Source organism: Chenopodium quinoa, unplaced genomic scaffold (genome assembly GCF_001683475.1).
Source record: "Chenopodium quinoa cultivar QQ74 unplaced genomic scaffold, ASM168347v1, whole genome shotgun sequence".
Lineage (NCBI taxonomy): Eukaryota > Viridiplantae > Streptophyta > Magnoliopsida > Caryophyllales > Amaranthaceae > Chenopodium > Chenopodium quinoa.
Window position 1 is genome coordinate 5,226,875 of NW_018742738.1, and position 24,853 is coordinate 5,251,727.

At 35.4% G+C, this 24,853-nt stretch overlaps 1 protein-coding gene across 1 annotated transcript; it reads left to right on the forward strand.

The window, feature by feature from the left end:
• Nucleotides 1–14,045: 14,045 nt before the first annotated feature.
• Nucleotides 14,046–21,959, forward strand: LOC110724160 (serine/threonine-protein kinase AFC3-like). Its single transcript, XM_021903553.1, has 12 exons — nucleotides 14,046–14,229; nucleotides 14,360–14,477; nucleotides 18,840–18,866; nucleotides 18,953–19,106; nucleotides 19,267–19,315; nucleotides 19,700–19,814; nucleotides 19,976–20,067; nucleotides 20,160–20,307; nucleotides 20,758–20,822; nucleotides 20,919–21,016; nucleotides 21,193–21,298; nucleotides 21,393–21,959. Exons 1-12 carry the CDS (start codon nucleotides 14,146–14,148, stop codon nucleotides 21,528–21,530), a joined length of 1,194 nt encoding a protein of 397 aa, XP_021759245.1. The 5' UTR covers nucleotides 14,046–14,145; the 3' UTR covers nucleotides 21,531–21,959.
• Nucleotides 21,960–24,853: the final 2,894 nt, after the last annotated feature.

The following is a 24,853-nucleotide window of genomic DNA, read 5'->3' on the forward strand; positions in this document are numbered from 1 at the left end:
AGGCGAGTAAATTAAAGGAGAAAGGTGAGTAAATTAAAGGAAAAAGGGTGTTAATATTTAAGGAGTTAAAACCTCTTTTGTTTATAGCCTGACTTGATTATCACAATGCTACTTGACATCTAAAAATGACAATAGGTCGATCCGAGTGTCATATGGCATACTGACATGTCATAGTGGCACATAGGCTTAACCACTTGAGTCATGTCAAAGTCACTTTTGAATATTTTTGCCACTAGATGAAAAATACCGAGTAGGCTCATCCATGGACTAGGTTTTACTTGTCTCATGGTGTAGACACCTAAAAATGTCTCCCCAAAACCAAACCCGATGATCAACGACCTTTCACCGCCATTATCGGTCGGGTTGAGTATTTAATCTTGGAGTTCTTAAATCCATATTTTCATTTCATAAACCAACTCAATTCCTATCCCATTTCCCCAAAACATAACTTATTTTCCTCTTTTTGTGTCTTTAAACCCAAACTAATTCATTTCGTGTCCTTTAAAATCATTCATTTCGTGTCCTTTTTATAAAATATTTATTTCAGTTTATTTTGGTCCATAATCTGGGTCCAATTATTAATTATTTGGGTAGGGCTTGAAAAGATCTTTCCAACGGTGTATTATAAGCCCAAATCCGAGTTATAACGAATAAGTTATGGCCAGAATATAAAGCCGAGCTCAAACTGAACCTAAGCCCACCTTAGCTACGACCCAATGATCATGTGGAGGGTCCAAATTATTTAATTTCATTCCTAAACAAATTAGGATTAATTAGATGCTTCTATAAGTTTCTAAAAGATCTTAATTATCCTTTTTGAAAAGATAAGATTAAAGAGTTTGAAATTGAATAAAACTTTTCTTTTTGAAAATCCTATTTCTATCCGAATTGAAAGACGATCAAAGGTATACAGATATTATTTTCGTGCCTCATAGTTTTTATCCAAAATTTATATGGTTGGATAGCCCTTGAAATTATCTTTCCAATGATATATTATAATATCAATTCCAAGCTATAACGGAAAAGATATGAATAAAATATCAAACTCTATACAAAACTGACACTGTCTCACTATTTCGGCCATATCTTTTATTCTACACATTATTTTAATCTGATTCTAATTAGATTAAAAATTAGACTTCAAGATCCCCAACGATATCTTATTTATCTTATTCCAATTTCTAGATCAAAAGATATGATAAAATAAAAACCGCAAAAACTACTGTTCATCGCAAGAGTTTTATCCGATTCGAATTCTTATCTTTTCTTAATTCTTCGACCCCTCTTTTTTCCTTATAAATAGAGGTCATATATTTCCCCTTTTTGAATCATCAAAAAATCTTGATCATAAAATCATTCTATTCTCTCTCTTTAGTCTAATTTCTATCCTTCTTATTCTCTCAAAATACTTCCCCTAAGCACTCGAAGGAGTTCATACAATACCCAAAGTTCTATACTTTAACCAAGGCGTGAAAGGTAGAATTAATTGAAGGTTTGGACCAAATCAACTCTAAATTTATTTAATTTAATTTCCATTTGATTTACTTTTATTGAAGTTACTAACAGTTTATTCATAATGTAGCAATTCAAGGAAACACGGAAAGTGATTAATTAATCACTTACTTACTCTTATTATTTTATATTGCTATTATCATGATTAGGGTTATGATTTGATTTGACTAACGATATTATTGTTGAATTGCTTCCAATATTAATGTTTATTCTATTATATTTATTGATCACAATATTGCATGTTGTTGGACTTAATGATTTTGATGATGACACAACCTCACTTACTTACAAACTAATAAGTGCTTGATTGTTTAAGTGTGTACTCAGTTACAAAGACTAGGAGAATGAAGTGTCTTGTAAAAATACCATGAGGAACAAGAAGGCCAGAAGCAGAGCTAGCCATAAAGAAGAGTTCCCTCACAGGAACTGGTGCTTTAGAAATAAAGACTGGAGAAGAGAAGGTTCCCTCAGGGAACATAAGCTTCAGAGAAGAAGCCTCATCAGAGAAGAGAAGTTCCTCCCAAGGAATAGAAGCCTCGGAGTAGAAGCTTCATCAGAGAACATGAAGACTAAATATATTTTTATATTTTAGGATTTATGTAAGTATAATATATTAAATGGCACTCGAAAAATCTGTGTGGAATTGGTCTAAAAAGATAAAATTGTGCATGCTAGTTTTTAGGAAAACGGTTGCTTTCTAAAACGTTTATCTTTTGAAAGGGATTTTATTCTGAATTTCGAAAATATCTTGTGCAAAAAGATTTTATTTTATTTTCTTATTTTCGAAAATATCTTCTGAAAAAATAAAATCACCATGTTTTCCAAAACTTACGGCCTACTCTCTCATGTTCTTCTTCAGTCATGGGTTTGCACATTAAGGAGTTCATGGTTCCTTAATTATAGGGACATGATCTTCTTAGTGGGTATGAGTAGTGGCGTAATGGTGTTGCTGCACAAAGAGGATTTTCCAAAGCATTTGTTGATCTATAAATAGCCATTGATTTCTGTTGGAAAAACTCACCCTTGCTCACATATGTTTTCAAGCTTCAAATCGAGTTAAGAGTCAATTCCACACAAGTTCATTAGAGTGTTCTTAATGTTCTTATATTAGAGTTTGTTTTTATTTCGAGTTGTAATTTGGGGAATGGGGAAGTTCGAGTGAACGTTTGTGTATGAGAAAGAGAAGTGAGAAAGAGAAGAGAAAGAGAAGAGAGAACTGAGAAGTGAGAAGAGAGAAAGAGAAGAGAGAACTGAGAAGTGAGAAGAGAGAAAGAGAAGAGAAGAGTAACAAGTTGGGTGACTTGTACCTCAGGGTCTCAAGTTCGTAGAGGAACTTGAGTTTGAGTCGTTAGCTTGTAATAGGATCACTTTGCGTATTATAGTGAAGATTCTTTTCTCAAAATCCCAAGTGGTCGTGGTTTTTCTATTTGTTAGGGCCAAGGAGTTTTCCACGTAAAATCTCTCTTGCATTCTTTAGTTCCTTTAGTTAGTCTTTCAGTTCCTTTAGCTAACTTAATTTTAATTCCACAAAAAGTTTGGCTAAATTCTCATACTACAATTCAACCCCCCCCTTCTAGTAGTATTCTTTGAAACAACAATTTGTATCAGAGCCTAACTTCTAGGAAAATCAGGAAACCCTGAAGAAGAAAGGTCTTGGAGAAAATGAATACTCATGAAAAACTCGAGGAAGGATACTCAACTCAGAGGCCCCCTATGTTCAACGGCAAGTTCTATACTTACTGGAAGAACCGCATGGAGATCTTTATCAAGGCAGAGAACTACCAAGTCTGGAGGGTCATCGAGGTTGGTGATTTCGAAGTCACCAAAACAAATGCTCAGAACGAGGTAATCCCTAAGTCTATGTCTTAATATGAAAAAGAGGACTTTGATAAAATGGAAATAAATGCTATGGCTGTGAAATTGCTCCACTGTGGACTTGGACCTCACGAACACAATCGTGTTATGGGGTGCAAGAACGCTAAGGAAATCTAGGATTCGCTGCAGATTACTCACGAAGGAACTAATGAGGTTAAACGCTCAAAAATCGATCTACTTATGTCTAAGTATGAAAGATTTGAAATGCAGCCTAAGGAAACCATTCAAGAGATGCTAACCCGATTTACTAACATCATAAATGAGTTGGTTTCCCTTGGTAGACAGATTCCTACAGATGAGCAGGTTAGGAAGGTTCTTAGAAGTCTTCCACAAGATGAGAGATGGAGAGCTAAGGTGACAGCCCTTCAGGAAACGAAGGACTTTACAAAGTTCAATATTGAACAACTAGCAGGTTCTCTCATGACTCATGAGCTACACCTTGGAGTCAACAATGAACCCATGAGGAACAAGGGATTGGCTCTTAAGGCTGATGAGGAGGAAGACTCAGAAGTGGATGAGGATGAGGCTGCCCTAATTGTGCGAAGATTCAAAAAGATGTTAAAGAAAGGCCGAACCTCAAGGAACTTTGGGAAAAAGACCTCAAATCCAAAGCCTGACTACAGCTGCCACAAGTGTGGATCCCCATATCACTTTATCAGAGACTGTCCCCTTTAGGAAAATGATAAAGGGAAAGGAAAGGCTAAGGAACAGGGGAGAGAAAAATTCAGCAAAGCAAACTATCAAAAGTCAGACATGAGGAAGGCCATGATAGCAGCCTGGGGAGACTCAGAAAGTGAAGAAGAAGATAATAACCAACCAGAAGAGGAGACAGCCAATCTCTGTTTAATGGCCAAATCAGATGATGAAAAGGCTTACCTTGAGGAACTCCAGAAAGAGGTATTTCTTGATCCTAAACAGCTTAAAACTCTCTCTAAAGATATCTTGATAGATATATGTCTAGAAGAAGAAGAATTCTTTAGAGATACATGTGTGAAGTTGAATAAATGTGAAAAAGCTCTTAAGGTTTGCAAAGAACATGGTGCTTGGTTGGAAACAGCCTATGCCAAGTCTCAAAGCAAACTAAGAGAACTTGATTTTAAATACAAACACATAACTGAGATAGCTGATAGAATTAAGAATGAAAGTATTCTTCTAAATGTTGAACTAACTCAGTATAAGATCATGAATTTTGATATCTGTTCTAGAAGTTCCTCAAGCTATCAGTTGCTTAAATTCAATGTTGATTTTGAAAAATGAGCTTTCCACTTTAAAAACCCAAAAGGATCAACTTGAATCGGAACTGAATGCTAGAAAGGATAGAAGTATTGACCCAAAAGTCATACCTAAGTGGATAGCTGAAGCTCAAAAAAAAAGAACTGAAAGCCTTGGTTATATGGCCAAGAAGAAAGGTAAGCAAAAGAAATATGTTGAGCTTCCTAGCATGAAGGTATGCACTTTTTGTGGTAAGACTGGACATCTCTATGGACAGTGTAGGATAAGAGAAGAAGCTGATAAAAGAAATGTAAAACAAATGTGGGTCAAGAAAACTGATATTGCATCCACGTCTAAGGAACCCAAGGAAACCTGGGTTCCTGATCCTAATGCTTAGTTTTCTTGCAGGTCCTAGTGAGAGGGAACAACTCGTGGTATCTTGACAGCGGTTGTTCAAAGCACATGACAGGTGATAAATCAAAATTCCTCTCACTAGAAGACTACCCTGGAGGAACAGTAACCTTTGGGGATAATAAGAAGGGCGAGATCATTGGAAAAGGCAAAATTGGAAGATCTAAATCTCATTCCATTGATAATGTGTTCTTGGTCGAGGGCTTAATGCACAATTTGCTCAGTATATCACAATTCTGTGATAAAGGAAACTCTGTAAGTTTTACTTCTGATTCTTGCAACATCATCAACAACAAGTCAGGAAAGGTTGTTCTAGAAGGAACAAGAAGAGGGAACACTTATACAGTTGACCTCAACTTAATCCCAAGGAACAACCTTACATGTCTGAGTGTTGTTGAAGATGATCCCCTACTATGGCATAAACATTTTGGACATGCTAGCTTTTCATTACTGGACAAGCTGAGGTCAAGGAACTTGGTTGTAGGACTTCCTATTATCAAGTTCCTACAGAACAAAGTTTGTGATGCATGTGTGAAAGGCAAGCATGTTCACTCATCTTTTAAATTGAAGAAAATGGTAAGCACTACAAAGCCTTTGGAATTAATCCATATGGATTTGGGTGGTCCCATGAGAATTCAAAGAAATATGTTTTGGTTATTGTTGATGATTATTCTAGATTCACTTGGGTTATTTTTCTTGCTAGTAAAGATGAAATTTTTAACGAGTTTGTTGCTTTTGCCAAGGAAATACTGAAAATCAGTGGTCACTCCATAGTCCATCTCAGATCAGATCACGGAACTGAATTTGAGAACTCAAGATTCGATGAGTTTTGCAGGGAAAATGGCATGAATCATAACTTCTCAGCTCCAAGGACTCCCCAACAGAATGGAGTTGTAGAAAGGAAAAATCGAACCCTTTGAGGAAATGGCTAGAACGATGCTGATTGCAAGTGGATTGCCAAGGAACTTCTGGGCTGAAGCTGTGAATACAGCATGTTACATCCTTAACAGGGTAACAATCAGAAGTATCATCAACAAGACTCCGTATGAACTTTTCAGGGGAAGGAAGCCAAACATATCTCATCTTAGAGCCTTTGGTTGTAAGTGCTTTGTACATAACAATGGTAAGAAAAACATAGGGAAATTTGATGAAAGAAGTGAAGAGGCCATATTTCTAGGATATGCCTCTAATAGCAAAGCTTATAGAGTTTACAATAAAAGCTCAATGTGTGTTGAGGAAAGCATTCATATAATCTTTGACCAAGTTAACCAATTTGTGAGTGTGCAGGAACTAGAAGATGATAATGATTTTGAAATTGGATTGATAAGAGACAGGGATGAAGAAGAGACTCAAAAGCAAACCAAAGAAAAGCAGCTTGCTCCAGAAGAGGAACATCAAGAAAATGGAAAGGTTCCTCAACCAGATGAACTGGTGAATGAGGAACAAGCAGAAGAAGCAGAAGGAACAGAACCAAAAGCTCCTCAAATTGGAGTTCCAGCAAAGGAATTTCAACCCAGGCCATTCAGGTATCGAGGTTCCCATCCAACTGATCTAATTATCAGTGATATAGGAAAAGGAACTCAAACAAGATCACAAATGAGGAACTACTGCGCATTCCATGCATTTCTTTCCATTCTAGAGCCAAGAAATCATCAAAAAGCCTTGGGAAATGCTGATTGGATAGTTGCCATGCAAGAGAAACTAAATGAGGTCGAAAGGAACAAAGTCTTGCACCTTGAGCCAAAACCTAAGGGAAAGAAAGTAATTGGGCTCAAATGGGTGTTCAGGAACAAGCTTGATGAACATGGCACCATTGTAAGGAACAAGGCTAGATTGGTTGTGAAAGGCTACAACCAACAGGAAGGTATTGATTTCGATGAAACCTTTGCTCCTGTAGCTAGATTAGAAGCTATTAGAATCCTAGTAGCTTTTGCTTCTTTTATGGGTTTCAAACTCTATCAAATGGATGTGAAATGTGCTTTTCTAAATGGCTTCTTAAAAGAGGAGGTTTTTGTTGAACAACCTCCAGGTTTCGAAAATCCTAAATTTCCAAATCATGTTTTTAAGCTTGATAAAGCTCTCTACGGGCTTAAACAAGCTCCAAGAGCCTGGTCTGAAAGGCTTTCAAAGTTCCTACTGAAAAATGATTTCAAAAGAGGAAAAGTAGACAAAACTCTTTTTCTTAAATCTCGAGGAACTGATTTTTTAGTTGTACAGATCTATGTAGGTGATATTATATTTGGTGCTACTAACAATGATTTGTGCAAGTACTTTGCTGAGCTAATGGGTGGTGAATTTGAGATGAGCATGATGGGTGAATTAAATTTCTTCCTTGGACTTCAAATAAAGCAAACAGCTGAAGGAATAATGATTCACCAACAGAAGTATGTCAAGGAACTTCTGAAGAAGTACAACATGGAGAATGCCAAGACAAATCATACACCTATGGGAACAGCAACAAGACTTGATGAGGATCCACAAGGAACAAGTGTGGATCAAACCACTTACAGAGGTATGATTGGTTCATTGCTATATCTAACAGCCAATAGGCCTGACATTTCTTTTAGTGTTGGATTGTGTGCTAGATTTCAGTCTAACCCTAAAGAATCACATCTAACGGCTGTTAAGAGAATTCTGAGATACCTCAAAGGAACAGATGACCTGTGTCTATTCTATCCTAGAAGTGATGACTTTATGCTTAGAGGATTCACATATGCTGACTATGCAGGTGACCTAGTAAATAGGAAAAGCACCTCAGGTATGGTTCAGTTCCCTGGCTCTTGTCTAGTTTCTTGGGGTTCCAAGAAATAAAATACTGTTGCATTGTCTACTGCAGAGGCTGAGTATGTAGCAGCAGCTGCTTGTTGCTCTCAAGTCCTCTGGATTAAATAACAGTTGCGTGACTTTGGTATTAAAGTTAATTGCATTACTATCTACTGTGATAACACTAGTGCAATTTGTATATCTAAAGATCCAGTCCATCATTCAAGAGTTAAGCATATTTATATAAGGCATCATTTCCTTAAGGATAATGTTGAAAAGGGTTTAATTAAATTAGATTTCTGCCAAACTGACAATCAAATCGCAGATATATTGACTAAACCCTTGAATAGAGAAAGGCATGAGAAGATGAGAATGGAACTTGGGATGATTAAGTTATACTGAGAAAAATGCATCAAGTTCCCTCAGGTATGAAACTCAAACTGACGTGCTTAAACTATTGTATATTGTGCACAAGTGTTATATGTTTAATTACATAGTTAAGACAGGTTGTGAGCAGAAGTAATGTTTACTAAGGGCATGTAAATTTGAGAGTCATAGAATATGAAAAGTCCAAAATTGGTTGCATGAGCCTTGTTGATTTGTTCCGTGTATCAAGTTGCATTTGCAAGTGTTCTTTATTGATAATATTCAAAAGATAAAATTGTTGTGTTTACCTATCTTTCAAAATTCAAAATTCTTTTTATCTAAACACAAAATTCGGATGAATGCATCTAATTTCATCATTATCTTTTATTCAAAAAGTATCCCACTTACACTACTCTCTTGAAACACGGTTTGCGTTTCCCTAAGCAATAAATATAAGTGTCAAATCAACTAAATTCTCTTCACCTCCCAAGCGACATCTCACTTATTCACTTCACCAAGTTACCTCCACCATAAAAGCAATGTCAGCCTCCTCAAAACTCACTCCACACAAAAATTACCTTTTCTCTCATCACTCCGATCAAAATTACTCTCCAATGTCTGTCTCACCAAAAACCCAAATTAAAGCCGAAACAAACACAAACCCTACCCAAGACAACACCATGGAAATCATCCCGGAAACACAAAATCCTGAAGCCTCCAAGCATGAATCTCCCACTGATTCTAGCACTTCTCGCAAAAGGAAAGCCGAAGACATGCAAGAAGAAATCGAGAACATTCCGGAGATGGGTGTCAACTATCGAGACAAGCCTGCTTCCATGAAGAGGCTGGAGAAGATCAGTGACCACTTTGTGACAGGTTTGGCACTTAATTTGCCTTGGTGTAGATCTGTTAAGCTCTATGAATTGCTAGATTTGTTTGAGGCTCAAAATTGGGTGAATTTGTTGAGTGAATGTTTTAATCGGAGTCTATATATTGATGCTATGAAGGATTTCTGTAAAATCTTTATGTACTCTAAAGGTGTAATTCGTTGTTGTGTGCTTAAGAAGGATATTGAGTTTGATGCTATGTATTTTGCTGAGTTGTTTGATGTGCCCAATACTGGTTATGATATTTACTTCAAAAATAATGTGATAAGGAACCCTCTTCCTAATGCCAATATTGATGAAATAGTGGAGTATTTAGGTGGTGACCCTGAGGAAACCTACATAAACCACAATAACCTAACCCCTCTCGATAAAATCCTGTTAAAATTTGTGTTCAATGACATAATCCCTCGTTCTCAAAAGAGAGACAGTGCCAACAAGCTTTATTCTATCCTAATCTACTGCCTAGCCAAAAAGATCCAAATCAACTTTCCCTCCATCATGATCCAACACCTTTCCCACTGTGTTCCTAAGGGATGGAAGGTGGGATATGGTAACCTACTCACCTATGTATTTGAAAGCTTTGGTATCTCCTTAACTGTTGTTGAACCTCTGCCACTCAAAAACACTGAGTACATACAGCCTATATTCCTTGAAAACCATAAGTTGAGGGTTGTAGATGGGTGTTTTGAAGCCGTGCAGGAGGAAAAGGAGAAAAGACCTAGGGAAGTGAGTGCACCATCTAAGGGGGAAGATGAAAGGATTGCTGCTGTGGTTGAAGGATTTGTTCAGGAAATTCAGGAACAATAGGAGGAAGAGGAAAAGCAGGTGGAAGAGGTCATTGAGACAGGGGGAAGGAAGAAAAGGAAGAGCTTGAGGTTGATAAAGAAAAAGGAGACCTCTGCCCCCATTTGCATTGATATCTCAGGGGTGCAAGAGGATTTGCAGAAAGTCACAAACTCACCCTTGCTCACATAAGTTTTCAAGCTTCAAATCGAGTCAAGAGTCAATTCCACACAAGTTCATTAGAGTGTTCTTAATGTTCTTATATTAGAGTTTGTTTTTCTTTCGAGTTGTAATTTGGGGAATGGGGAAGTTCGAGTGAACGTTTGTGTATGAGAAAGAGAAGTGAGAAAGAGAAGAGAAAGAGAAAAGAGAACTGAGAAGTGAGAAGAGAGAAAGAGAAGAGAGAACAGAGAAGTGAGAAGAGAGAAAGAGAAGAGAAGAGTAACAAGTTGGGTGACTTGTTCCTCAGGGTCTCAAGTTCGTAGAGGAACTTGAGTTTGAGTCGTTAGCTTGTAATAGGATCATTTTCCCTATTATAGTGAAGATTCTTTTCCCAAAATACCAAGTGGTCGTGGTTTTTCTCCTTGTTAGGGCAAAGGAGTTTTCCACGTAAAATCTCTCTTGCATTCTTTAGTTCCTTTAGTTAATCTTTCAGTTCCTTTAGCTAACTTAATTTTAATTCCGCAAAAAGTTTGGCTAAATTCTCATACTACTTCAACCTCCCCCCCCGTCTTGTAGTATTCTTTGAAACAACACATATTTAATGGGAATATGTAATTGAAAATCACACATAATAAGATAATTTGGACAACCGGTTTAGGTTCCTTTTTAATCTTGTTATTAATTCAAGTGATCACGATATTTTAGAATAATATGTTGCATTAATATTAAACCAATTTAGCTTAATAATAGGTTGAAGCAAATTGAATCTTTGTTTGTATGCATTTGAGATCGCAGGAATCACTTTTCACAATAAGAATCGAGTAGAGGCCAATACGGGCGAATGTGACTCCATGACTCACTTCGTACCATCATCCCCGATCCTCCTTTCGTGGTTCCGAACCATATGGAGTTAGTAATCTCATGGATTATGTATTGGGTGTAACCTTCACGGGTCAATCGTTGTTGCCTATCGTTGTCCCTTTATCGTGGTTGCCTTTTATGATCCGTGAACGGTTTACAAGTTCCTTAAAAAACTTGTTGGCGGCTCCCTACTTTCCTTGTCCGTAATCGTATTATGTCAATTCCACTTCCTATGAGTGCCAAGCATATTCACAACATGCTTAAACGTAGGCGCACTTCGAACGACGCCTACACATGGAAAAAACCTACATCCATCTCTACCAACATCAACACAATATTGACTTTAACCAAAATCTAAACCGGACAATACTCGTTGCAAAACCAACTCCAATAATTGGAGTCTTAGGATGTCAATTCGGGTACTTGGGTGAGGTTTGATCAAAAATGTTTTTTTTAGTCTTTTTTTTTTATTTTTTTTTAAATTTATGCTGGCAATTTATAAGATGCACCATTGTGCATAGAAGATACATGCACCAGTCCCAAAACGACAGTGTTTCATCTATTTTTAATTTCTTTTTTAACGTCACTATTCTATTTCTTGCAAGAGATATTTCCATATTTCCTCTCTCCTTTTTTTCCTTCTTCTTTGATCAAATTATTTCCTTAATTTCTCTCTCCTCTTTTTCTCTTTCATCTATTTTCTCTCTCCTCTTTTTCTCTTTCATCTATTTTCTCTCTCCTCTTTTTTCTGTTTTTGATTTTTTCACTTTATTTCGGTTATTATCAATGGAGATTATTGAAGTACATGATGAACTTGATATTTCAGGTTAGATTATTGATCTATTTTATTATTTTTGCTTCGAAATTAAGTTATATTTCGTTCTTCTTATATTTAAATCTTCTCTTGTGATTGATTTTGCAATAGAAATTGATTGTATTATTTTTTGATTAATTGATGTTGATTTTGCAATTAAATTTTGATTTTATTATGTTGATTAGTTGTTAATATGTTTTGAATTATATGTTTTATTTTTTCTCTCACTTTTTTTTGTTCATACTTTATAATTATAAGTTTAATTTTTCTGCTTTTATTGCTTTTTCAACAATTAATATTGATAATATAAATGTTTTATTAATTGATCATATTTTGTAATTAATTCGGTTCATATGATTACTTACCGCATAATTTATGTGATCAATTTGAAAGATATTCATATATTTTAGTTGATATTTATTAATTATTGATTAATTTGAGATCTAATGTTAATTAAGCTAAAAGTGTGTGTTGAATTTGATTGTTGATTTTAATTGATTATTTTTTTTTGGATGATTTTCAGCTTAATTTATTTTTTAATTGTTGAATTGATGTTTTAATTTGTATTTTATGAATATAATTTGTTTATATCATGTTTTTGAACATTTTGTTCATATAATTCGAGTAACACACTTTCCATTGTATATATTATCAAAATTGTTATTAGCGGTATCATATTATGAATATTGTTTCTATTTTTATGAACATTTAGGTTACATTAATGAACCTTTTCGTTTTACATAAATCTCTGAGTATGTATGTATGCTTTTTAGAAAATAATTGTAAACGTAATTATGAACATTTTTCTCCTGTATTTGAACTTTATTGTTTTATTTTTGAACTCCAGTAATGGTTATTATGAATTGTGTTTGTTTATTGCAGTTATAAAATATGAAGTTATTTATAAGGAAAGTCTAAAGGCGGAGCAGCATTCTGAGCAGTGTTTTCACGTGCAAAAGTCTTTGAATGATGTTCAGTGGTTTGTGGTTGGGTTCAAAAGGTTTTGTAGGGGGTTCAGAGATTTTTGTAGGGTATTCAGTGGCTTGTGGTTGGGGTTCATAAGTTTTTATACGAGGTTCAAATGTTTTTGTAGGGTGTTCAGTGGTTTGTGATTGAGATTCAGAAGTTTTTATAGGGGGTTTAGAGGTTTTTTAGGGTGTTCAATGGTTTGTGGTTGGGGTTCAGAAGTTTTTATAGGGTGTTCAGTGGTTTGTGGTTGGGGTTCAGAATTGTTTGTAGGGTGTTTAGTGGTTTGTGGTTAGGGTTCAGAAGTTTTTGTAGGGTATTCAGTGGTTTGTGGTTGGGGCTTAAAAATACTTGTAGGTGGTTTAGAGGTTTTTGTAGGGTGTTCAGTGGTTTGTGGTTGGGGTTTAGAAGTTTTTGTAGGTTATTTAGTTGTTCGTGGTTGGGGTTCAGAAGTTTTGTAGGGGCTTCATAGGTTTTGATAAGGTGTTAAGTGGTTTGTGGTTGGAGTTCAGAGGTTTTTGAAGGTGGTTAAAATGTTTTTGAAGGGTGTTCAGTGGTTTGTAATTGGGGTTCAGAAAATTTCCTAGGGAGTTAAGAGGTTTTTTTTAGGTTGGTTCAGTGTTTTCTAGTGGCTTATCAAAATTTTTTTGGGGCATATCATAAATTTATGGGGGCTTTTGGGGGATATTCAAAAGTTTCTTTAAGGTGTTCAGTATTTCGTCTATAGATAAATATTAAACAACAAAAGAGGAAATACACAACATCCAAATAAATTATTATTCATACCAAAATACTTGATCAAATTTATACATAAATTATTGTTTCATACAGCACATATATATGGACATAAAAGACAACTTATATGAACATCAAACAGGATATATATGAACAAAAATATGAGAGATATGGAACGATTAACATCAGATTTGCTAATTTTATTGCACAATCCACCAATTGGTCAAAAATATTAAAAGAAAAAAAAAGGCAAATTTTCATTTTTTTGACAAAATACAGGATACTTCATATTAAAATGGATAGAGAAAGTAGAGTTTTCCCCATTTTTTTGTTGAAAATGTTAGAGCTTCCAGTAATTTAGAGGTAGAAAAAGGAGAATTAAATTGTTAATGAGTGAAACAAAAAATAATATATATATAAAAAAAAGGAGAGATTAAAATAAAAAATGGTCGTTTAAAGTTTTAGTTTAGATTTTCAAATAATAAAGAGAATATCAAAATTCAATGGTGAAAAAAAATGACTGGGCTTCTTTCTATTGGACGCGGGCTTCTGTTGGGCACAGATATGTTTGGGCTGGGCATGTAATACCAATTGATTTATGCTAAATTATTTGGTCCACATAGTACAATCTTAATATTCCTATTTTTTATTTTCCGAATCGATGCTGTCAGTTTTTGACGCCTGAAGTTAGAGACTAGGTTTGATCAATAATAAACTTCAAACCCAACCCCGACCAGCCCATTTTCACGAAACTTTTGCCACACATTAGTAGGAGAGAGAACGGGTGAAGAAGATACTATGGCGACGGTGGGAACGGAGACGAGGCAACCCAGGAAACGACGTCGTATAGTCTGGGACGTTGCCCCTACTGACATTATTCAGGTACTATTTTCGCTCCTCTTTTTTGGATTTTAGGGTTTAGTCTTCTATTTTCCCCCTAATTACATGATTTCTGATTATTTTAGATACCCTTGAATCAAATTTTTGATATTTTTCTGGAGAAAATTTACAGGAATATCAGCCAATTGCTGAAAATAATTTAGTGGAAAGATATGTAACGCCGCCTACAAGACAAGATGATCGTGGAGGGCATTATGTTTTTTCTGTCGGCGAGAATTTGACTCCAAGATGTAAGCTTTTTCTACAATTTTTTATTTTTAATTTTTGGGTTTATTTTTATTTATAAAAATTGTGAAATTTTTGTATAAATTTTCACTCCATTTTACAAATGATTTCATGTTGTTTGCTCCAATGCTCCATGACAGAAATTCTTGAATAATTTGATTTGAATTTTTTTTTTATTGTTATTTTAGTTGATTTTGGTGTTGTCGATAAAAAAAAAAGAAAAATATCACACTAATGTAAAGATAGTTGTTCGAGAGTGAAGATGTAATCAAATGAAGCTAAATGGATTAAATTAATAAGGCGTAGTTTCTTTCAGTTAAGGAGGTGAAATATGACGTGAGAAATATCAGGGAGTGTTTGGTTCAGCTCATCAGGCGTCAGTGGCGGATCCGGGGGTCCAAAATAAACTTTCTAACTTAATCATACCAATGTACGAACAACAAAGTAAAGAAATGTCATGATACACCGAAATTTACAAATTGTTTTCAATAATACAAACCAAATACATTCATAAGGGGGAAAACAAAGTAAAAAAAAAAAATTACAATTGTTCTCGTCGAGTTTTCATTTCTTGAAATCGCTTCATAATATCATCATCACTAATTTCAAGGAAGATGTTTCTCTCTATGAAAGTAACCTAACAATCGTTTAAAAGTTGATCACCCGTGCTATTTCGTAACTTATTCTTCACATAATTCATTGAAGAATCATCACCAACTTTATGAGCAAATAAACCTATTGGAACACTTGACACTTTTTTTGTTTCAACTAACTTCATGGAGAGTTCACTAAGATCATTTAATCCCCAAAATCTATCATCTCTTCTCATATCAGTAATATAGTTCCCTAGTTGATCATCAAGGCTTAACAAATCAGCACTTGAAAACTCATCTTCATAATACTCGGCAAGTTTTAGTATCTTTTGTTTATCAAAGGAAGAGAAAACATCAACGGGACTTAAAGAAGCCATGCAAACAAGTAATTCCATACTAACCTCATCAAATCGATTATTAAGCTCTTGTAGTTGAAGATCAATTACACTAAAAAATACTTCAATTCAAAAATGATGCATATTAGTAGTATCCAAACGACCACTTTTTTCCTTCCCGGAGGAGTATACACACCATTCATATCAAGAACACTAATGCCATTTTTCTCACAGAATGTAGTGGTTGTGGTAAGGAAATTATCCCACCCACTTTCTCTCATGTCTTGCAATCTTTCTTTAGTCAAAGAAACAAGTGACATGGCATTAACAATATCTTGATCTCCTTTTTGCAAAGCCTTATTTAATTCATTTACAATCCCAAATATTGTTTTTTACAATCCCAAATATTGTTTTCATCAAGTGGATCATGAAAATAAAATCAAATGACTCAATTGCAAAACTCACATTATCCGCTTTTCGAGCATCATCAGAATTTCTAGCATCATCCCCAATTAAATCAAGCACCTCACGAATTGCAGGATACAAAGCAATCACATTTACCATCAATTTATAATAAGATCCCCAACGTGTGTCACATGGCCTAGCTAAGGCAAGTTCTTGATTCTTACCTTTTCCACTTTCACGTTCACTATTTTCAATAGCTTTAGTAACTTTTTCAGCTTGTTTTCCCCTAAGAACATCATTTCTCTTACAAGATACTCCAACAACATTTAACAAATCACCAAGTGTGTCAAAAAGCCAACCACAATCTTTGCTTTTCTTAGAAACGGTAACAAGAGTCAATTGAAGTTGGTGAGCAAAACAATGAATGTAATATGCAGAAGATGTTTCATTCTTGATTAAAGTTTTGAGCCCATTAATTTCACCCTTCATATTACTAGCCCCATCATATCCTTGCCCCCGAACTCTAGACAAACTTAAAGAATGTTCATTAAGCAAAGAAGGGATAGCTTCTTTAAGAGACAAGGCAGTGGTGTCCCGAACATGAACAATCCCAAGAAACCGTTCCACTATCATTCCTTTCTTATCAACATAAGGCATACACAAAGCCATTTGTTCCTTTTGAGATGCATCACTAGACTCGTCGACTAAAATGTCAAAATTATCGTCACCAATATCATTCACAATTGCTTTAGTAGTTTCTTTAGCACAAGAATTGATAAGATCTTTTTGAATTGAAGGATTAGTCATTTGATTATTCCGTAGAGCATTTTTTAAGACTACATTTCCTACATCTTCATTTTTTTCAGCAAACCATTGTAAAAGTTCAAGAAAATTTCCTTTATTATTTGAATCTTCACTTTCATCATGGCCATGAAATGCCAATCCTTGGCGCAAAAGAAATCTCAAACATTGAAGTGAAGTAGTCAAACGGACTCTATAATCATGTTGCTTAAGTTTCGATGGACGTTTTTGGATTTTTTATGTCTTCAAACTTTTGTAAAGCTTGATTATGAGCACTATTAACCCCACCAATATGTTTCCTAAATCTAACTGGCCTATTCCTACTTCTAAATCCATTAACAACAAATGCATCCCCCCTGCAGCTTTAGAAATTTCATTCTTAAACAAATAGCACACAAGGCAAAATGCAGCATCTTTTGACTCACTATACTCAAGCCAAGTATATTTCTTAAACCAAGAACGATTAAAGCGACGTAATGTACCTCCTCCGAAGTTTGATTGAGGAAATTTGTGAGTAAGTGGCTGACAAGGACCTTTCTGTATATATACTCTCCTCACTGCATCTTGGTCCATCGGATGATACTCCACAATTTTTCTCCTTTTAGCTGGATCATGTGGCAATGAAGTAACATCAAGCTCACTTTGTCTCTCCCTTGATGCAAATGTTGTACTCCCATTGGTAGTAGGTATTGATCCCGTTCCGGTATCCTGAGTTTCCGGTGTGTTATTTGATGGGGATGAACACTCTTGCTCTGTTTGAGTTGTTGGAGGTTGAGTTGGTGATGAAGAACTTGCCTCACTTCTTTTGGATTTTTGAATAAACCAATCCAAAGTTCCTTTCTTTTTCTTACGGGGAGGACTACTCCTATCATCAACCATCTTTCACTGATAGAAAAATAGAGTACTCTAAATAAGTAAATAGTCATAAACAAACTAATAAAAAAAAATCAGTCACATTTGCACAATTGACAATTGCAGGGTATTAGAATTTAGAATAAGACAATCATTCAATTTCATGTAATTTTAATCAATTACCTAAGTTAATCACTCACACACAGTCACTTTAATAGTCTAATTAGTACTCTAAAGTTGAAATCTACAATCTAAATCAATCAAATACACAAATTAATTCTACAAAGTACAAATTAATTCTTGAATCTTGATTAAACATTTCAAAGTAAAGGCAAGAAGTATATAAATTTGTACAATAAGGAAAAATTAATTTACCTTAATACCTTGTATTCTTGTATATTAATTCAAGTGTAGACAATCTGCTGCTTGGAGAAGTCGGAACTCGGAAACGGTCAGCGGCGACGAACTTTTCCGGCAGCAAACTAGTGAACTCAGGTCGGCAAAACTAGCGGTGAGGTTGGGTTAGGCGGCAGTTGGGCAGTAGTACTAAGTAGATCTGGGCATTTGAGCTATTGAGGCATTTGAGTTAGAGAGAGAAAGTTGGGTAAGGGTTGAAAAGGGTGAGTGACTGTACAAGAACTTTTAAAAAAAATTTTTTTTAAAAAATATTGCTTTTTATGTACCCCAATCACGTGAAACATTTAGGAGAATTGTAGAAATAAGGAGTCCACTACTTGTTTGTAGTTAATGTGCCAGACACATTTAGAATGGGGATTCGATTTTTTGGGCCTTTTTTTTTTAACTAGCTTGGGCTTATGTACCTGATTTTTTTTTATTTTTTCCAAAATGGGGCTGCAATTGCTCACCATAAGGGCTTAATAGGTCCGCCCCTGTTAGGCGTTTTTAATAAATAATAAGTGGAACTTCATAGAAACAGGAACGCCCCCTGTCCTGCCCCCAAAAAATGGTTGTCAAAGAGTGGGGAGTATGTTCTTCTTGCCTATTGTTTTAGATTATGATGTAAGCTGGATTTCTGGCTCTTCTCTGTGATAAAGTTCCCACGAGGCCATAACTGGTGCTGCCTCTTACATATAAGGTGGTGAATTATGTCTTGAGAAATGTTAGGCAGTATTTGATTAAATTGAGCAGGCACTGCCGCACTGTGATTTAAACAAATTAAGGGAAAGCAGGATAGGAACAATAAGTTTACTAAAGGGTATGGGAAACATGATGTAAATGATCTCTAACAACTCATTCCTTCGTTTCTTTTTTCTACGATTGATACGATGCCATATACGAAGTACGTTATGTTGTATTATTGCTGCTTTAATTGTCAATTTCTTCTGACGTAAATTTTGGGTCTATGTCAATTGCTTTACAGATAAAATTCTTAGCAAGATGGGTGAAGGTTAGCTGTCAAATGTTCAAGTGCCTCTCAGATGTTCCATTTTATGATTCTGCTTGTGTCATCTTAGCAAGCTGCTCGTACTGTAGGCACATTTGGACGAGTTTTGGAATGTCTGGACAACCAAACACAGGAACATGTTGCAATCAAAGTAGTTCGAAGCAATTCAAGGTATCGCGGTGCTGCAATGATTGAAATTGATGTGCTTCGTCATCTTGCTGAACATGATAAAATTGGATCTCAGTATGTACTTCTGGCCTCTTGAAGCAATTTTTTTGATTATCTGGAGCTGTAAATTGACTGACAAAGCAGTTATGTAGCTGCCTTAAAAGTAGGAAATTCGACACTTTGCTGTGGTCACATGGCTACTGTCTTCTTACAACTTGTTACTTTCTGGATGCAGTTGTGTTCAAATAAGGAGTTGGTTTGACTATCGTAATCATGTCTGCATTGTAAGTCATCCACTTTTCTTAAATTGTGCTTTTACCTTTTTTTCCTTTTTCTTGTCAGGTTAACATACAGAGGGTCTGTTAAATTGTGTATCTGTGAGGAAGATGCTGATATTGCTTCTATGTGGATATACTGTTAATTGATTCCAACATTAGATGGCAATGAATTCTAGATTAATTTGGATTTGCTTATCAGTATTGTCTTTTCTGACTTCTTTTAGACTTGTGTTTCTTCAGTGCTTTCCCTTGAAGCTGCACCTTGATTTTACTTTCTGGCTCTATATGTCATGATTGTTGTACTATTTATTACTTTGCTAATAGCTGATAAGATTGCTTACAACTTAATGGAAACACCCCCTTTTGGATGCATTTTGATGGTGTTGTCAGGTGTTTGAGAAGCTTGGACCAAGTTTATATGATATCCTAAAGAGGAATAAACACCGCCCTTTCCCTGTTGACCTCGTTCGAGAATTTGGACGTCAGCTTTTGGAATCTGTATCATGTGTGTGGATTCTTCTTAACCTTCTGGCTACCTTCTTGCAATATATACTTTACCCCCAATTTATTGACTACACTTCTCCTGTTTTGTTTTGTTCAGGAGCCTTGGTCATTTAACTATCATCTTTGTTAATTTTGTTTGCAATGCTCTATCATATGTGACAGATATGCATGAGTTGAACTATATCCATACAGATCTGAAGCCAGAAAACATACTTCTAGTCTCTTCTGAGTGTGTGAAGATACCCAACTGGGAGGTATTTAGCCCTTTTATGATTGATAAATGGTGCCATTGTAGATTGTTGTTGTCCTTAGTGTCAATACTAAAACAATAATTGTCATGGTACAGAAAATGCCTGCAGGCGAAATGCATTTTAGCTTCATGCCAAAGTCAAGTGACATTAAGCTTATTGATTTTGGTAGTACTGTATATGATAATCCAAATCATAGCTCCACTGTTTCCACCAGACATTACAGAGCACCTGAAGTTATCCTAGGTAACTAGTTACTTTCTGGGAAAATGAAAGTTGAATTTGTGATGGTTATTTACCTTACTGTTTATATCATTTTAGTTCTAGCCACAGTTCACCCACATCTTTCTCTTCTTCTTGTGCTTTTTGAGAAGTATAGTTTTGAACTTTTTTATAGTGTATGGGGAGAAGGGGTGGAGGGGTTCACATTGATTGGCTATATAGTTCGGTGTGAAAACCATGAGCTTACTGTTGGTTTGTTGTTGATTGTCATAGCTAGATAGTTCATTCATACTGATATTTAAGGGTTGAGGTGGTGGCTTGTATCTTAAATGTTGTTTCAAAGCTCATTAACCCTTACACTGCAGAATGCAGTTGCCTGGATGATGCATAAATTGTGTGAAAATGTTTGTGTATTTGTGGCTTTGGAAAACTTGTTGCTTTGTTTATATGATCTTATGCTTTTACTTCTTGCAGGTCTAGGCTGGAGCTATCCATGTGATTTATGGGGTGTTGGCTGTATACTTGTTGAAATTTGTTTTGTGAGTCCAACTTCCTTTCGTTGGTAAAAAATGCTGCATCTATGGGCCATGGTGCTGGTCAGTGGAGATGATTTGACTCTCTTAAGTGTGTTTCAGGGTAAAGCACTTTTTCAAACTCATGAAAACCTAGAGCATCTAGCGATGATGGAGAGGGTGTTATATCCTTTCCCGCAATATATGATACAAAAAGCCACGTGAGTATCATTATAATCTTACAGTGTACTGTGGACTCTCTTGTTTAATACGAAGTATATATTTACGGAATTTTTTTAGAAGCCTGTCCCTGACCATGATAATGAGGATGATTGAATTGTTGTTTGTGTTACACTTTCATTTTGCTCCTCGTTGTCGGTTCCTTTCATCATCGCAGCCGGGGTGCTGATGTATATTTTAGACAAGGATCTCGTCTGAACTGGCCTGAAGGAGCAGTATCAAGGGAGAGCATCAAAGCTGTACAGAAGCTTGAGCGTGTGAAGGTTTGGATCATTTTGGCATCTTGTAGAGTTACGATCAGGGTTTTTTTAGAGTGTTGGACTGTCTAATTTTGCTGGTCTTGATTGTTGATTGTAGGATCTCATATCTCGGCATCTAAATAGATCGATTTCTTGTGTCTTCATTGACCTGCTGTACAAGCTGTTGAGATTTGATCCATCAGAACGGCTTACTGCCAGAGCAGCACTTAATCATCCATTTTTTAAGAAAGCTTAAACTTAAAAGGGCGTTTTTGTCTTGTGAGTTTGAAAGTCGCTATTTGGGAAGCATAAGCTTTAAGCTTTGAGGATTCCCTTTGCAATGTCTGCTTCAAGATTAGAATTGGCAGCTGCCTTATGGATACAAATGTTTGTAGGCTGAGAAATTTAACTGCAACAGTTGTGTATATAGAAGCACTGAAACAAAATTACATACTACGTATATGTGCAGATTTTTATTTAATCATTCCGATTGTTTAGAATACCTCTGAGGTAAATCACGGTAATGCTGCCTAAAAAAGTTAACACAAACAGCTATGAGAGTATGAGCAATGTTACTTCCCAAACTGTTGAGAGTTGAAGGGAATGCAACAATTTAATCAATGGTAATGCTATATGTAAACTTAAGGGCTACAAATAAGCATTAAATAACTTTTCTTATTTGGTACTTCCTCTTTTTATTTATTTATTTATTTTTATTTTTTATACACTTTTCTAAAATGAAAATGTCACAATGAAATTATAATTGTATTATTACTTTTATTTAAAGCTAATGGCTCACTTGATTATAATTCTAACAATCTCTTAACCCTATTTTATGTTTATTATCTCATGTGAGTTTTACTTTTTTTAAATATCGTGATATAGTGTGTTGCAATTTAAAAAAAAAACAAAGAAAGTATTAGTTAAAATATGCATGAAAAAGTCAGGTGCAAATAAGAAATATATAATGCATAAAAATAGTAGTACTAAAATAAAGCAAATAAAATAATATCTAATAGGTGAAAAATCTCAATTGCTACTTTTTCATATGTATATGAATGTATTGTAATTTTTTTAATATGATGAAATTAACCAACCACATACTCGTGGACTTATAACAAGTGCATAATCAATGAGAAGAGAATAACCACTAGATGAACAAATGACTAGTACCTCACATTCTAACAAGATTATTGGCGGTATATGTGCCCAAAAAAAAGCATCAATTTAGAAATCTCCTAAATTTGGAGTAAATGACTGAAAATATTAACTAATAATATATCTCCTATGGAATTGTGGAATTTTTAGTCAATCTTACTTATCTCTTTTGGCTTCGACATACACAGCCTGTTATGCCTACATAATTTCCATCACCTCTAAACACATTTCACTTTTGAAAATGCAACTAGCAAAATATATTCCATGTTTCTCTCATTCATCTATGAACCATGAAAATTATTTGACATCAATCCAGCATATCAATTATTTTATCTTTTCTCCTATGCTTTACCTTATTACAATTGCGCTTTTGATATTTGCCAGCAGGAATGTTAGGCACTTTGGGCACCATACCTTGGCTCTCGGAACGCCATAGACGCACGAAACCTAATCCGACACATGACAGCAATAGTCGTTGGATATTTTGTCCCGAGAAGCCTGACATATTAGGAATTCTTGCTTTTGACTCAGCTAAGTCAATGTCTCGTCTAGTCTCTCTTTACAAATCACTTTCCGATGCCGAGATATTTCGTTTAAGAAAAGAAGTCATCCGAGAGCAGGGTATCACATTTTTTATCTCGGGGGATGAGGGCTTTTTGTTAACACTTGCTTGTGCTGAACGACTAGAGGACTTGGATCAAGCTGCTAATGTTGTGTCACGCCTAGGCCAAAAGTGTACAGATTATGGTTTAATACGCTTTTTACATGTATACAAGGATCTTAAGAATGGGCACTTGGATATACACAAGCTAAATAATTACGGGTCGAGAGAGATGGAAAAGTCGGTTGAAAAAATGGAAAAGTTAATATCATTGACAGGTGAATTATATGGAGAGCTTGAAGAATTAACACATATGGAGGCATCAGAAAAGAAATTAAATGATTGGAAAAATAATTATAGCACCCACAACACAAACTATGATCTCTTTGATAATAAAATTTGTAATCAAAGGAAACTTGTACGTCATTTGAAGGAAGTTTCACTATGGAATTATTCATACGACAAGGTTGTTGGAATCATGGCGAAAATGGTATGTGTGCTATATGCTCGAGTTTGTACGCTTTTTCGGCCTTACATTTTCATATTGCAACAAAATAAAACCATGAACAAAAGGTTATCTAGTGATTCAACACCAAAAACTATAATGTCAGGTACGATTCATAAAAATCTATGTCCGAAAAAGGTACCTCTTATGCGGTTCTTAAGTAGTGATAGCAACGTTTTTATTAAGGAGGATGTGAAGTTACGCCTTGCGATCAGGCAATACAACTATCACCTCATTAACAACAACAACAAAGTGTTCCAGGCAGCCCCTCCCTCAACTGTTGGTGGGTCTGGATTGGTTTCTAGGTATGCTAGTGTTGTATTATTGGCTGAAAGGTATTTTAACTCGGAATCCCTAATAGGAGACCAAGCGCGTGAAAGCATGTACAACATGTTGCCTTCTCGCCTAAAGATGTATGTGAGGTCAAAACTTAAGGTTGCTTGGAGGGAGATTGAGAATAATATTTACAATGGTGACGCGTTGGCTGAAGGATGGAGGAAGGCAGTGGGCGACATGCTAGAGTGGCTTGTTCCGGTGGCTGAGAAAACGATTATATGGCAAGTCGAGAGGAATATGGAGAAGCAAAAATTCGATTCAAAACCTACTGTGCTTTTGTTGCAAACTTTGCATTATGCAGATTTGGAGAAAACGGAGGCAACTCTTGCAGAGGTATTGGTTGGGCTAAGTTTTATATATATTTATGAAAATCGAAGAATCTCTTGCATGGATACTTCATAAATATATATTATAAAACTTAGCTCTCTATTAGCCAATATACAACTTCAAATGAGCCTAATATAAAATACTAGTACAATTTTATTAGTTTATTATCTTCAAGAATGTTAAGCGGTCATACTTATATTAGGAAAGTGGCGGTTAGCTAAGGGGGGTGTATATGTTTATTTTGTTGTGATTTCATATTGTTAGTCCAACAGCTATGCACTATTATGTATGGTCAAATTTTTATTGGCCAATAACATCGCTTACAACATTATATTAGTTTAGATTTTTATTTAAAGACCTAATTATTGTTGCATTATTTAGTTAAGGTGATAAATCGTATGTATAACCAGAAGTTGTGAATGTAAGAGATCTCTTCATTATTCCTAATTGAGATTCCCGTGAGAACCATCATACTATGAAAATTGTATGAATTTCCGGACATGAGTGATATCAGAAAGAATCTAAATTACAGTAAGTGAGAATTAATGTCAATCGAGTGCTTGAGAGAGGAATGCAACCTTCAACTAGTGGAAGGCTTCTACTTGTATATAGCAAATCGGAAGGTTTCTACTTGTATATTGCAAGCCTGATT